The sequence below is a fragment of the Miniopterus natalensis genome, chromosome 11 (assembly GCF_054644295.1).
Source record: "Miniopterus natalensis isolate mMinNat1 chromosome 11, mMinNat1.hap1, whole genome shotgun sequence".
Classification (NCBI taxonomy): domain Eukaryota; kingdom Metazoa; phylum Chordata; class Mammalia; order Chiroptera; family Miniopteridae; genus Miniopterus; species Miniopterus natalensis.
The window spans coordinates 36803539-36819397 of record NC_142091.1 but is presented as its reverse complement, the minus strand read 5'-3'; the positions used below and the strand labels follow the sequence as shown (position 1 = coordinate 36819397).

Sequence of the window (15859 nt, the reverse complement as noted above, 5' to 3'; positions counted from 1 at the left end):
CATTATGGAGCCCCACCCTCATGACCTCACCTAAACCTAATTACCTCCCAAAGGCCCCACGTCCAAACTCTATCATGTTGGATGTTAGAGCTTCAACATATGAAATTGTAGGGACACAAACACACAATTTATAACAATGTCCATAAATTAGTGAATGGATAAATAAAATGTAGTATGTCCATGCAGTGGAATCCTATTCATCCATAAAAGGAATGAGTCCTTGATATGTGCTATATATAGTAGGAGTGAACCTTGGAAATATTATGCTAAGCGAAAGAAAGTAGACAGAAAAGACTACATATTGTATGATTCAATTTATATAAAAAGTCCAGATCAGGCAAATCTGTAGAGACAGAAAATAAATTAAAGGTTATCTAGGAACGAGGAGATGGGAGATTTCAAGAGAAATAGGGTGACTACTAATAGGTATTAGGTTTCTCTTTGGGGTGATGAAAATGTTCTAAAATTAGGTGATGATGGTTGCACAACTTTATGAACATACAACAACCAAATTGTGTACTTTAAATAAATTAATTTTGAATTGTCTCTCCATCAAGCTGATAAAGTTTAGTAAATATTGGTGGTTTGTTTTACTCTGGCTGAGTAGCTCCGTTGGTTGGCACGTCATCCCAATATGCCAAGGTGGTGGGTTTGATCTCCAGTCAGGCACATACAAGAATCAACAATGAATGCATAATTAAGTGGAACAACAAATCGATGTCTCTCTCTCTCTCCCTCTCTCTCTGCCTCCTCCCTCCTTTCTCTCTCTAAAAATCAATTAAAAAAAAAAAGATGTGACAGGTGATTTGCTTTAAAGTGGCAAAATATAAAATATTGTGTGGACAAAGGTGATGCTGTTCTATTATATTTCTTTGCATTCTAAATAGATATGTTGAAAATAAATAAATTGTAAAGAGCTCTAAAAAATATCAGACTTTTAATGCTCTCTATATAAACAGTACCAAGAGAACATTTGAAAGGGTTTGGATAAAATTGTTCCTTGAGTGAGGCATGATTGAAGTAGCTTGTCTCCCTTTCAGGATGAATAGCCATGCCACTTCATTTTCCTTTTTTTACTTCATGACTATATTGTGTGACTTGAAATAACTAACAGGGTTTATTTTTTTCCCCTTCCATTAATTTATCTACCTTTGCACCTTCTAAATTCTCCTTTTGAAAAAAGACACAATCATCCTGCTTCTTCATTTCTTTAGTAAAACAAGTGCAATAATGTTTTACTTTTCTCATCTTATTTTGAGCAGTAAAAAATAATGTAATCATGTATCTAGTTGGTTTTGTTTAAAAATTAAAAAAGCAAGAGTAACAAAGAGTTTGAGATTTTTCTCAAGTGGTTTTGTGCAAAGTACTTGGTGACACCCCCGTTTACCGTGCTTGTTGGGCTAACTCCTATGGCATCATTCTTGCATTCTCTGACTTCCTTCGTAAGTGCCCCTCTTCTGTGCTCCCATGGTATTCTATGAATATCTCCTTATCATATCTCCATGTACTGGTGTCTTCTATTTATCAGCCTGTGTCTTCCATTAGACTATCTGCTTCATTAAGGACAAGGAGTAGACCTTATCTTTGAACCTCAGCATCTGTAACTGACTTTGGCAAATAGAAAGTGCTCAGTAAATGCTTGTTGAACTGAACTTAACAAATCATACTAGAAGCCCAATTATCAGATGTGATAGGGACTGATATTTGGTCAGTTGATTTTTAAAAAGTCAAAGCATATAATTTAAATTAACTAAAAGATTTATTTTAATTAGCACATAGTAGTATGATCTTTGACAATTATTTGTTATAGGGCATGGCCTTTGAATATGGGATTCTAATTATAGTTCTATTTAGTCTTTCTTAGATTAAAAAACAACAAATTTTTAAGATTTTTAAAAAATATGTCTTTATTGATTTCAGAAAGAGGAAGGGAGAGGGAGAGAGAAAGATAGAAACATCAATGAGGAGAGCCATTGATCAGCTGCCTCCTGCACGCCCCTTACTGGGGATTAAGCCCACAACTCAGACATGTGCCCTGACCAGGAAGTGAACCTCAATCTCCTAGATCATAGGTCGATGCTCAACCTGAGTCATGCCGGCTGGGCCAAACAACAAATTTTTAAAACCCTAAAATGAAAGCAGGGAAGAACTTTGAGACATGATTACAGAATCTTTAGATTTTTATTATTTTTCCTCATCAGAAACATATCTTATCCACACCTAATTCAATAGCAATTTTTATTAGCAACTCACTTTTATTGAGTGTATTTTAAGCATTTAAAATAGTGTTTGTAGAAAAAGAAGCTCTCTCATGGCAGTCATAGTTCTGATAACGAAATACAGTGGCATTAACAGGTTTGGGAATAAACATAACCGACCAGCTCATAGTAAGCATACATTTCAGCTATTTGAATCAGAAATGCAAGGAAGTATTGAAGAGTAGCTAACCAGCTATGGCATTAAAGCTTACCCTGAGCATCAGGTAATATATTTTATAGAAAGAATAGATAATATTGATTAATAAGTCATGTTCTGGAGGGAATTTAAGAGAACTTACACTGTATTTGTTTTTTTCTATACCAAAATTTCATTAATTATAGAGTTATTCAGTCTGTTATATTCTGCCACAAGATTTCACAAACTTTGTTCTTCTTAAAACTCAGTGCTTTGAAATGTCTTATTGTCTTCTTAAGTCACTCTGGCCATCTCCAAAGAATTTAATGCTAATTGTTTTGTTTGTTTTAATTTCAGTGGTAGGAATGGGATCCTGGTGCTTCCACATGACTCTGAAATATGAAATGCAGGTCAGTAATGACAAAATTGACTAAATGTTTATTTCTTCTAATCCAGAGACACTTCAGATTTGAGAAAAGAGCGTGTTACTAGAGGATTGCTGAGATAAGAGACTGGGGGGGAAAACTGAGATTAAGTGATCTCTCAAATTTTTACTTCAGGCCAAAGGATCCAGATAGACTAAGTGAAGTAAAGAGGCAAGCAACTAAGTTGTCCATGACAAGTGAAGAGTATAACTTTTGGACCACCTCTGTGTGGGTATGTACAATTTTAGAGCAAGATTAAAGAGTAGAGTCCTGCTCTAGCCAGTTTGGTTCAGTGGTTAAAGCATTGCCTGTGGACCGAAGGGTCCTGTGTTTGATTCCAGCCAAGGGCATGTACCTCGGTTGCAGGCTCAATCCCTGGCCCCGGTAGAAGTGCGTGCGGGAGGCAACCAGTCAATTTGTGTCTCTCATATCGATGTTTCTCTCTCTCTCCCCCTTCCACTCTCTCTGAAAGGAAATGGGGGGGAAAATGTCCTCGGGTGAGAATTAAGGGAAAGAAAAAAAAAGTAGAGTCCCATGGAGACATCTTAAAAAGGCATAATCAGTTCATCAAAATAATATATTTTTATTCTTATATGCCTGCATTCCCTCATGTCTCCCTCTCAACAGAGTCCATTTGAATCGTCTGGTCCCTCTGGCTAACAAGGTTTTAGAGCTATGCAAGGTTTTTTATTTACTGCCCTTGCTCTAAGGACGCCATATATCTAGTCCTCAATCTTTTGACCTCTCTTTTCTCTATCACTAACCTAGAAACTTCTAGAACAGCACTGTCCAGTAGAAATATAATGTGAACTACATAGGTAATTTAAAATTTTTGAGTAGCCACATTAATAAAAACCACATTAAAAAATAGGTGAAATAAATTTTAATAATATATTTTATTTAACCCAATATTTCCAAAGTATTACTTCAACCTGTAATTAATATTATTAATTACAGTATTTAATAGTATTTAATAGTATAAATAGTATTAATGAAATGCTTCATATCCTGAAATCATACATATATTTCATACTTGCAGTAGTTCTTCACTTAAATTAGGTTTATTTTGAGTGCTCAGTAGCCACACAAGGCTAGTGGCTACTGTATTGGATAGTGTTAATTCTGGAAGGATCTTTATCTACAACAGTCTATAAATTATTAATTATAGCTATATTAAATGTATAAGAGTTAGTTCTTAGAATTCATTCTAATATTTAACACATATTTATAAGAAAGTGTCATGTGTGCTGTGCATGCCATGCTTGACTTGGAGAATATGCAAAAGATGAGACACTGGTCTGACCTAATCAAGCCTAGAAAACACTTCTTACACTTTCTGGCTGGGAAAATATGATATAATATTAAAACCATTCATTCATTCATTCATTCATTCATTCATTCATTCATTCATTCATTTATTTTTACTCCTCACCCGAGGATATTTTTTCCATTGCTTTTCAGAGAGAGTGGAGGAGGGATGGGGGAGAGAGAAACATCGATGTGAGAGAGACACATTCATTGGTTGCCTCCTGCATGCGCCCTGACCAGGGCTGGGAATTGAGCCTGCAACTGAGGTACGTGTCCTTGGCCAGAATCGAACCTGGGACCTTTCAGTCCATGGGCCAAAACTCTAACCGCTGTGTCAAACAGGCTAAGCTAAAACTGTTTTTAAAGAAGTGCAAATAATTTATGGCAACAGAGAGCTTGGAAAGAATCTATAAAAGTTAAAGACATTCAAACAGAATCTAATTTCAGGGTATTTTTATCACCCCAAAGAGAAATCCCACTAGCAATCACTCCTTACTACTCCCTCCACCTACCTGTCCCCTGACAACCATGGATTTGTCTATTTTGAACATTTCATCACAATGAATCATACAATATGTGGCCTTTTGTGTGTATCTTCTTTTAGATAGGCCAAATAATATTCCATTGTCTGGATATACCACATTTTCCATATCCATTTATCAACTAATGGACACTTGGGTTATTTTCATTTTTTAGCTTTCATGCATAATGTTGCTATAAACATTCATGTACAAGTTTTTGTGGATATATGTTTTCAGTTTTCCTGTGTGTATACTTAGCAGTGGAATTGCTAGATCGGTCACATGGTAACACTATGCTTAATCTTTTGAGGAGCTGCCAGATGGCTTTTCAAAGTGGGTGCACCATTTACATTCCCACCAACCATTTATTCACATCCTTGCCAATACTTTTACTGTCTGTCCTTTTGATTATATCCATCCTCATGGGTGTGAAGTGGTATCTCACTGTGGTTTTGGTTTGCATTTCCTAACGACTAATGATATTAAGCATCTTTTCATTTACTTATTGATCATCTGTATATTTTCTTAAGAGAAATATCTGTTCAGATCCTTTGCTCATTTTTAAATTGGGTTATTTTCCTTTTTATCATTGAGTTGTAAGAGTCTTTATCTGTTCTGGATACTAAACTCTTATCAAATATATGGTTTGTGAATACTTTCTTCCATTCTGTCAGGGTTTTTTTCTTTTCTTTTTTTTTTATTTAATATTTTTTATTGATTCAGAGAGAGGAAGGCAGAGGGAGAGGGAGAGATAGAAACATGAATGATGAGAGAGAGTCATTGACTGGCTTCCTCCTGCACGCTCCCGACTGGGGATTGAGCTCGCAACCTGGGCATGAGCCCTGACCGGGATTCAGACCTTGATCTCCTGGATCATAGGTCAATGCTCAACCTCTGAACCATGCCGGCTGGGCTCATTTTCTTAATAGCATTCTATGAAGCAAAAAGTTTTCAGTTTTGCTGAAGCCCATTTTATTTATTTATTTATCTGTCCCATATATATATGAAGAAACAACTGGATGAATGTGCAGAGACAAGATGTTACGCAAGACTGGGCATCTGAGTGAGAGAAGGGAGACCCTTTCCTACTATGTGTTGATCTGATCACGACAAGGATATTGCATTCAGTTCTGAGGACTAACCTAGCATGTGTTCAAATGAAAGATACCAGAATGGTGACCTAAAAACCTAGTTATGATGCCTAAGGGGAAGGAACTGGGAATACAGTCATGCGCTGCTTAACATCAGACTATGTTCTGAGAAATGTGTTGTTAGACAATTTCATTGTTGTGCAGACATCATAGAGTGTACTTCTATAAACCTAGATGGTATAGCCTACTACTGCAATTGTATGTGTTATACTTTTATATGGCTGGCAGTGCAATAGGTTTGTTTACACCAGCATCACCACAAGCATGTGAGTAATGCGTGTGCTAAGACATTACTTTGGCCACAACATCACTAAGTGATAAGAATTTTTAATATTTTATTATAATCTTATGGGTCCACTGTCCTATATTTTTCCATGATTGAATGAAATGTCATTATGTAGTGCATGACTATATTTAGCCAGAAGAAGAGAAGGTATGCTCAGTTACCCACAGTCAGTTCTAAACACCAGATTCTCTGGTCTATGCATTTGTTCATGTCTGGCCCTGTTATATTTCCCTCTCTCCCATGGACAATTCCTGTTTGTTCTTTAAGGTCTCAGGCAAGCTGGCAGCCCCTCCAGGAAGCAGTCCATGGCCCTGGGGCAGGATACGTACCCTTCATATGTTCTTCCATGACATTCTACGAATCTCTTATTACTGCTCTTATCAATGTTGTTTCATAAATATATTTATGTGTCTGATTTCTCTATCAGAATGTGAGTTACCTAAGAGCAGGAACTCTCAAAAAAAAAAAAAAGGGGGACTCTCACTGGTTGACCTTGGTGCATCTCTATTTATATCATGGGGCTGTCACATAGGACACCATAAATGTTTTATGAATCAGTGTTTAAGGGTTGACATGTTGACTCTTAGTTTATTCTGTGTGGTCCTAGGGACATTAAAGATAAAGAGACATTTTGCTCAGCATAGGGAAGAATTGTCTGAGCCAATAGATGGCAAAGCTGCCTTGGGTGTTTCTGCCTCACCTGTCCATTTGTCATACTGGAACAGAAGTACTCTTCCTACAACAAAACTAATTGTTTTCATTCTTTGAACAATATTTGCTAAGCTTTGTACAAGTGCATGAGATGCATAAAATGCTGTCCCTGCTCTCCCAGCATACCACTTTTTATAGTTCAAACTCATAAATTTGAACCATGGGCTTTGTGATCTAGCCCCTTCCTACCTCTCAAGACTCATCTTCAGATCCACACCTCACTCCACTCTGGAACTCTGTGCCCTTTTACCAGTAATAATTTTGCTAGTTATGGTTTTGAAATAAGACTTCTATTTGTATCACCCAGATTTTAACATCTGTGCTCTTTTAACATATGCTCAGTTTTATTTAGTTCTTTAGACAAATAAAAAGTAGCCAACATCTGGAGTCTAGACCTTTCTTTTCAGCTACAGATTTGTATTTCTCATTGCCTGATTGATATTTTCACCTGGCTGTCTCACAGGTACCTCAAACTCAATATGTTGAAAATTGTTCTTTTAATTTTCTGTTTTCACAATCTCAGTAAACTGTACTACCATCATCTGAAGTGTTTAGGCCAAACACTGGGGAATCATTCTTAGCAGTTTCTTCTCCCTCACTTTTTTATCAAATCAATAACAAATCCCTGTTTATTTCACTTCCTAAACATTTCTCAAGTCTGTTCCCAATTCTGCTACCCTAATCCAAGTTGCAACTTTCCTTAGCCTGGACTGCTGTAACCTCTTGGCTAGTCCTCCCACATCTATGCTTTGTCCCTTCATAGCACTCTCCACACATAGGATTGATTTAAGGATTAGCAATAACCTATCTATAACACTTAGCTTAGTGTCTTGCTTGTAATTTAATACTAAGCTATAATTATTATTGCTAATAATAATATTTTTCAGAGACATAGGTTGCTTAGTTTAACTAAATGACTTCTCTGACAATTAATACCTCTTCTTATATATATTAGTGGACATTTTATCCATCTTAAGTGCTATAGAAAAGAGCAGAAATGCAAATACTGATAGAACCCACAGACCTCTAGATGGTGGACATCATTCTTTTCTGGAAGTATGATGTTATAGTTTGTGATACAAGATGATTCAAGCTGCCCAGTGAGTCCTGCATTCTACTTAGATATGTACATTAGGACAGGTTGATGGATAGATGAGCTTGTTTGTTCAGAAACAATTAAAATAAACACACTCGGGGTAAATTAGATAATAAATATATAAAAGAATAAAATATTAGATAATGAGGTGACCATTTTAATTATGAAGTTTTATTTGCATAATAATTGTAACTCTATCCTCTTATCTGTCTTTGTTTCTTATAGCTATTGGATGAACTCCCAATGATTTACAGCTGTTGTATGTTTGTGTACTGCATGTAAGTATTTAACTTTAAAATTTAGTTATTTGATATATTTTAAAATTCATATTGGCCTCATAGCAAATGAAGTTATATAACCAATTCTGTTAATATTACTGAGAGATTGTAATAATGTAGAAGATTATAATATTTGTGACCTTAATGTAGAGTACAATCTCTGGGAAGTTATAATAATGTTTATTAACTTTTGTGATATCAATACCCTATAGCCAACTTAGGTAGACTCTTACTTAAATTTGATATAACTTGCATAATTTGCCTTTCCTTGAGTTATACATGTTTAGATAAAGATTTTATATATTATGCCATAAAAATAATAATTATCTACTCTGTACTTATAATTGTTCTAGAGATACCAAGCCATCTCTAAGATAAATGCGTATTGTCCCCATATTATAGATGAGTGAAGTACAGAGAGGCTTAGTAACTTGTCTAAGGATATGTTGACATAAGAAACATCCAAGCCTGTAGAGAGTTTTTATGAGAGTTTGTTTGAGCCAAAACTGACAACAGTTGCTTCGAAGCAAGAGCTCAAATGCTTTAGAGAATGACAGTTTTTGCAGTTTCTTTTATGCATTTGGAATTAAGGAGGGAACTAAGGAAGATTACATGAAGGTGGGAGAAAGCAAGGCAGGGATTGGATTACAGGATAGTTAAGATTTTGTGCTCTCTTAAGGGTGGTTAGGCTTATTCCAAAGGTGTGTTAACTAGATGCACAGAAACAGTAGACAGGGCTTGCTTAAGGCAAAGATAAACCTTTTACTAAAAAGTTATATGCCTGGGGCATTGCTTCCCACCGTGACCTGACCATTTAGGAATTTATCATCAAATCACTTGGGAAGTTACTTAATGTAGAACCCCTTTTCCATCTACAGATATAAGCAGAACTTATGATTAGGTGACTTACCTAAGGTCATGTAGTTAGTATCAGAGTTGGAAATTGAACTACAAGTTTAATAATCTTGTTACCAGAAAGGGTCTGCCTAGGGCCAGGGGTAGTGCATGGGTTTTTGACTTTGTGCAGGAAAAATTTCACAACTTAAGTTCCTGTGAATTTTAGAGGATGTTTATTAAAGCTGAGGACAGTGAAACAAGAAAGGGCTGGGGAAATGAGCCTAAGCTCGTCTGGTTTGGCTCACTAAGAAGTCAGAGAAAAAGGGGCATTGGGGGCAGGTTCAAGGGATTTGCCCCAGATGAACTGCTACTGCCCATTGCTGCCATGGTTGCAAGCCTCCTGGGGGTCCTTAGTGTTTAGGATATGCATGCCTGTGGGGAGAGAAGGGGCAGAGAACCTTCTTTTGAGAGTTTAGGGGAGGATCTCAATAGAATATTCATCAGCTTTATACTGCTGTACCAAGATGAGATTTATTCTCTTTATCTGTCCTTGGATGTGGTTGGCAAATGGCACTAATTGGATTTCTGCTATCTGTTTCCCCGAGTAGGGTAATTTAAGCTATTTTCCCTCTGGTTGGGGAGAAGTGCAAACCATTTGCTCTTAAGTGTCCTTGGTTTAGGGAAGATAGGATTTAGTAGGTGGCTGCGAACTGCTTGGCATCTAGATTTTCAAGGTCGCTGCAAACTGCTCTTTAATTATCTGTCTCAGTTTCCCTAATTACACTTGTCCTGACTTACTAGCCTGTCTCAGCCTTACCTTCTAAATGTACTAATACTTAAGATGTCTCTGAGCCCCTTATGTGATGGTTATCTGATTCTTTTCAGTATGATTATTGCTAACTCAAGAATGTCTTCTAAAGATATATAAAATTCAGAAGAGTTCAAAAATATATATTTAAAAAGTTCTGAAATTTTTTTCTGTAAAGGGCCAGATAGTAATTGTTTTTGGCTTTGTGTGCCTATATTCTCTGTTGCAACTCTTCAACTTTGCTGTTGTAGCGTGTAAGATATGTAAACAAATAGGTGTGACTGTGTTTCATAAAATTTATTTACGAAAAAACAGGCTTAGTCTGAGAAATTGCCCTTGGGCTGTAGTTTGCTGCCCAGATCTAGACAAATACTTTCAGGTGAGCTCTTTTTACTAAGTAATTAAGTTCCAGAATTTAAAGATAAAAGAGATCTTAGAAATCACCGGTGCCACCACCTTTTTTTACAAGTAAGGAAATAGGAGTTGGGTCCAATTCCCACAGCCAGTTAATTAGTAAACTGAGAGAATTCTCCTGCTGCTTGTATTAAAACATAGGTTCAGAGGTTGGATACTTAACTGATGGTCAGATATATGTTTATATTTTCTTACTTACTAAATATTTCCTCTGTGTCAGACACTATCCTAGTGACTAGATATAGGGAAAAAAGATTTTATCCCTGCACACAAGGAATTCACAGTCTGGTTGGGAGACAGATAAGTAAAGAGATGATTAAAATAGAGTGATACTTTCTTTTTTTTTTCTTTTTTTAAATTTAAAGAAAAAAATTTATTGAAGATCTGAAAAACAATTCCTTGCGTCTATCATGTTAAAACGTGCATTAGACAAAAATACAAAAACCATAAACAAGCCACCACTCTTCAACAATCTGAGCAAAGATAAAATGCCTAAGGAACAATGTGGATGACTTGGAAAAGATAAGCTCTTTACTGTAAGCACCAATAAAAAAAAAAAGTACAAATGGATGAGTGTGATCAGTTATATACACTGAATTGAGCCTTTGGCACTAGGAATCAGAGCATTTTGTAATATAGCATTAACACATATTATAAAAGTGCGTAGTGTCAAAGGAGTAGAACCACCAGCATTCAAAAGCAGCTTTGTCAACTAGGCAATAGAACACTCTACAGTATGTCCCTCCGTTGTCCATCAATACATTGGTAGCAACTTTGAAATGAAAAAAAGGGAAAGAAAAAGGAGCTGTAACCCCTTTTCTTTTCTGTTTAAAATCAAACAGAAACAAACATCGATTCTGTTATACACTAACATTTTCAAAGTACATCATTTGTACAAGAGAAGGACTAAGAACAGAAACGTGTCACAGATCCAAACGTAAGCTGAGTAAGCGCCTCACACAGCTTTCCAGTGGTACTTGGGGCGGGGGGAGCCACTTCATAGTCGCTGGTGCTAAACAAGATCCCAGAATTCTTTGCCAGGTATTTCAGGAAATCATGAAGGTAATTCAGTAACAAAGCAAGGCTCTTCTCATCCAGAGGTGTATAGGCCAGCATCACTCCAATTCGAACGAATAATCTCAGTAGATGTGGCGCTCCATACACATGGGACATGGGTGCATCAGGGTGGTCTGCGAGTATTTCAGCATACTGCGGTCTCTCAAATTTGTAGAGCAGCTGAGTGCCCAACATTACATTGAAGTATTCCTTTATCCCCGCCACGACTTCATTAACAGCATGCTCCTTATTATCCGTGTTTCCTCGTGATTTCTTATAATTTGCATAATCCTCCACAATGGAATCCAAATTCTTCTTGGCAGGAAGATAAAAGAGCTGTTTCTGGTGGGTAATTAAGTCCCAGTCATCAACCGGCCATGGTTTTAGTTCTTCAGGAATCTTTACTTTAACTTCAACTCTGTTCATGAATGTTTCCTCGTTTTCAACAGTAGGATCTACTCGAGCTCTTTTCTTGCGAGGAGGCTGAGGTGTCTCACTGGTGCTGCCACCATCTCCATTTCCAGGCGTTTTCTGTTTGTTCTTTTCGTTTTCACTTCAGCATTTTTCTGCTGCAGACCAGATGTCTTCTTTCCTGGGGCAGCCCCTCTCATCTTGCCCTCTGCATACTGCTCTTGGTTGGCTTTTTGAAGTTCTCGCTGTTTCTGCAGATTGGTGTCCACGTATTTGAGCACTCTGCTCTCTGGAACCCATTCATCCCAATTTTTATTCCAACCACTGTAATGTATAAAGTATTTCACTTGTTTGTCCTTTATGGCAACCTTTACACACTTTGCTTCATAAAGAAGAGGCCCATGGAAGCACAGCACTCGCTTACCCTCTTGGAATTTAGGCTTCGGGTCCTGCTTCGGCACCATTTATAGGGATTCGCTGCCGCCTCCTCTTTTTCCCACCACCCCGACTACCGCCCCCCACTCGCTACCCCACCCAGCTCCGCGTCTAGAGTGATATTTTCTATAAGTGTGTCTTAGTCCAGGATCATTAGTTGAAAGCTGTAGGAACCTACTCAAGCTAGCTTGATTTAAGAGATTTATTTATTGTAAGGACTTGAAATTATGTGGAACCCAACATCAGGAGGTAGAGCCTCATTCGACTGAAAGGACAGCTTCTCTCTCTCTCTCTCCCTCTTTTCTCCATTCCTTCCTCTCAACATGGTTTCAAGACTGTGTGTCTGCTTTATTTTCCCCTCCCTGCAGACCACTTCTCTGCTCATTCATCTACTTGTTCATTCAATTTGGCTACCCTGTTATCAGAATCACACCTGGAATCCATATGGCTTTATACTTTGATTCTCCACACTTAATTGATTCAGTCTCCAGTTTCCAAACACCAAATTTCCAGGGGAGAGCCTCTCATTGGCCCATTTTAAGTAAGGTGCCTACTCTTGTTCCGCTCAACCTGTTGGAGGCTGTAGACAGTACAAGTTCTCTAAGCTGAGAGTATGGATGGGAAGAAAAATGATGGGCATCACTAAATCCAGAGGATTGTGTGTAAGTGGTCAAACAGCATTCTATTTGTTTTTCTAGTTATATATTCTAAAGGAATTTTCTTTTTCTCTCTCTTTTTAAGGTTTGAATGTTTCAAGATCAAGAACTCAGTAAATTACCATCTGCTTTTTACCTTAGTTCTATTCAGTTTAATAGTAACCACAGTAAGTCACATTTTGTTTCTAACAGATTAAGCATGTGAACTAGCTATTTATGGAGTTTGGCACATTTTGCTTCCAGTGTTTGCTTCATGCTGTTGAAACTGAAATGTTTTTTGTTTTTTTAAATATATCTTTATTGATTTCAGAGAGAGAAAGGGAGAGGGAGAGAGAGAGATAGAAATATCAATGATGAGAGAGAGTCACTGATCACCCTCACTGCCTCCTGAACAACCCTAACTGGCTGGGTATCGAGCCCGCAACCTGGGCATGTGCCCGGACCAAGAATTGAACCTCGATCTCCTGGATCCTAGGTTGATGCTCAACGGCTGAGCCAGCCTGAAAACTCACAGATACTGCTTCTTTGTTTCTCTTTTAAGTGTTATTTCTCAACAAAACGTTGAAACAACTTTTTAAAACTCTGGTTTAAAAAAAAAACTAGGGAAAAACCAAAATGCTCATATTTAGTAGAAATGGGGGAAAAATGAACTTTTTCTCATGGATGGATATATTGCCTTCTGTTTGTTAAAAAAGAGAGATTCACTCTGCTCTATTGAGTCTCATATGACTATTTTTTAACCTTTTCCTACTAAGTTGAGATAGCTGGTTACTTCTTAGCCTACCCAAGTGCTTTTTTACCTCAAGTGAACTGCATTTTGTATAAAGAGATACCCATTTCACAAACTTTTATTGCAAACCTTCCATATCAGGCAGTAGAAAATATAAAGATGATTGAGAAGCAGTTGTTTTGCTTGAGGAGTACATTCTAATAGGGAAGTCAAACATGTAAACAGAATTCTTCAAAAGATGATAATTGCAATAATGGAGGTAAAAACTAGTTATACAATGATGAAATGAAGGAGTATCAATGAGGATTGCTAGATGTGGGTCAAGGAAAGCTCCTCAGAGAAGGCATTTTAAGCTGGGTCTTAACTGATGATTAGGAGTTCACCAGGCCCTTGGACAAGAGTGTGGTGAAGCATTTCTAAATAGACAACTACATTGTCCTTAGGCATAGAACTATGTGTACATGGACAGTGAGGGTACAGAGGAAGGTGAGTGGTTGCTTTTGCTGAACAGAGAAAGGATCAGAAAAGGCTTCAAGAAAGAGGTATAGTTTGAACTGAATCATGAAAGATGAGTGTTTGCCAGCAGGAGAGGATTTCTGAACAAAGTGAAGAGCAGCATGTTTAAAGATAGAGAGGCATGAAATTAGCACATTTGGGGAAGCACCATACTTTCTAGAGCCTAGAATGAAAAAGACAAGAGGAGAGTAGTGAAGCCAAACAGAAAAGCAGGAATGAGATCATGGAAGGCTTTGAAATTTGGACTTTATCATGTAAGTGATGGGAGTCATTTCAAGATTCTGACTTGAATTTTGATTCTCTCTACCATGTCATTTTAAAGATGTACTCCTATAATGCAATAAATGCATGCTATATCTTGAGTAGCCATTGAACTTAACCACCCACATGACATTAGAGCCTAAAACTAGGGTTTGTGTTAACTGGGAACACATCTAGGTGAGTGAGTTAGAGGTTTGGGGAAGCAGAGGCACAAGAGATTTGTTTTAAATATTTTCACTTACTGAGCACCTGTTATGCTAGACACTATTATGTGTTTTTTTAAAGATTTTTTATTGATATTTAGAGAAAGAGGAAGAGAGAGAAATATCGATGTGAGAGTGAGACATTGACCCGCTGCCTCCCTCATACCCTCTAGGAGGGATCAAGCCCGCAACCCAGGCATGTACTCTGACCAGGGATCAAACCTGCAGGCAACCCTTCGGTGCATGGTCTGAGGCCCAACCAACTGAGCCACACTGGCTGGGCTACTTTTACATATTTTAGTTTCTTATTTCTAACCACTATTATTCCCTTTATCCTGATAAGGAAAAATTGGTCTTTTGGTTGCGATGCCACTAATACTTGCTTAAACCATGTAGCAAGTAAATGGCAGAGTCTGAAATTTATCTTGTGTTTCTAACTCTAAGGCCAGTGTTCTTTCTACTATAGAACAGATCTGCTACAGGGTTGTCAGGAATAACCTCTTTAGCCATCATGAGTGTCCCTGTATCTTTGCCTCTCTTTGATGCTGATGCGAAGCCAAGAGGCCAGAGCCATCCACAACAACTTTGAAACATGTAGTTTACCATGGTAAAGCTAGCACTGGGGAAGGCCCAGCTGTAGGTACTAGCTCTCCTGTGGTGTTGCCACCGAATCTGATTGGTTTTATATGACTGGAGTCAGATCTATGTAGCAGAATTAGGGAAGCAGGAGAGGTTGGGATTTGCAGAATTGTTGGAATAGGTTTTCTTTTTCCCTCCTTACTGCACTTCATTCACATGTGTTTTAATATTTTGCAGGTTTACCTTAAGGTAAAGGAGCCTGTATTCCATCAGGTAATTCTTAAAAATTATTACACATTTGAATGGTTAACAATACTTGCCTGCCTTGTGTTTTCCTTTTCTGGTAAATAATATGTAGATACAACTTTTGAAAATGAAATGGTAGATGTCTTAAGAAAATTCAGTGTTGAAAACAGAGGTTGCGAACTCAAGTGCCTACAGGAGCCAGCTGTAGGTAACAGGACTCTACCTGGAACATTCAATGCCCAGGACACCTGGCTGTTGGTAGTCAGTAATGCAAGTGCAGCATTGCTCTTATAAGTAGAAAAAAAACAGGAAGCCTTATGCACATACATATATAAAGTCTTTTTATAACATTTTCTAGAAAAGATAGAAAAGTCCTTGAATATTTTCCCCCTAATATATATTTTAATAAAATTTTTGAAGTAGAGTGTTACTTAAATTGAGGGAAGCAAACACAGGAAACTTTGCTGTAGGAAATAATGATTTAAGTGCATCCCATAATGAAACCAGAATGAAATAAAGTAGCAGACCCTAACAAAA

General features: G+C 37.4%; 1 protein-coding gene and 1 pseudogene across 1 annotated transcript in view; one reads left to right on the top strand and one right to left on the bottom strand.

The window, feature by feature from the left end:
- The window catches only part of ACER3 (alkaline ceramidase 3), an 87114-nt gene that overhangs the window by 36281 nt on the left and 34974 nt on the right, over window positions 1-15859 (top strand). Inside the window, exons 3-6 of the mRNA XM_016196361.2 lie at window positions 2752-2804; window positions 8118-8170; window positions 12873-12954; window positions 15314-15349. Of these exons, the coding sequence (XP_016051847.1) occupies window positions 2752-2804; window positions 8118-8170; window positions 12873-12954; window positions 15314-15349 (224 nt within the window). The remainder of the gene's footprint in view (window positions 1-2751; window positions 2805-8117; window positions 8171-12872; window positions 12955-15313; window positions 15350-15859) is intronic.
- On the bottom strand, window positions 10781-12162 carry LOC107524466 (mortality factor 4-like protein 1 pseudogene; annotated as a pseudogene).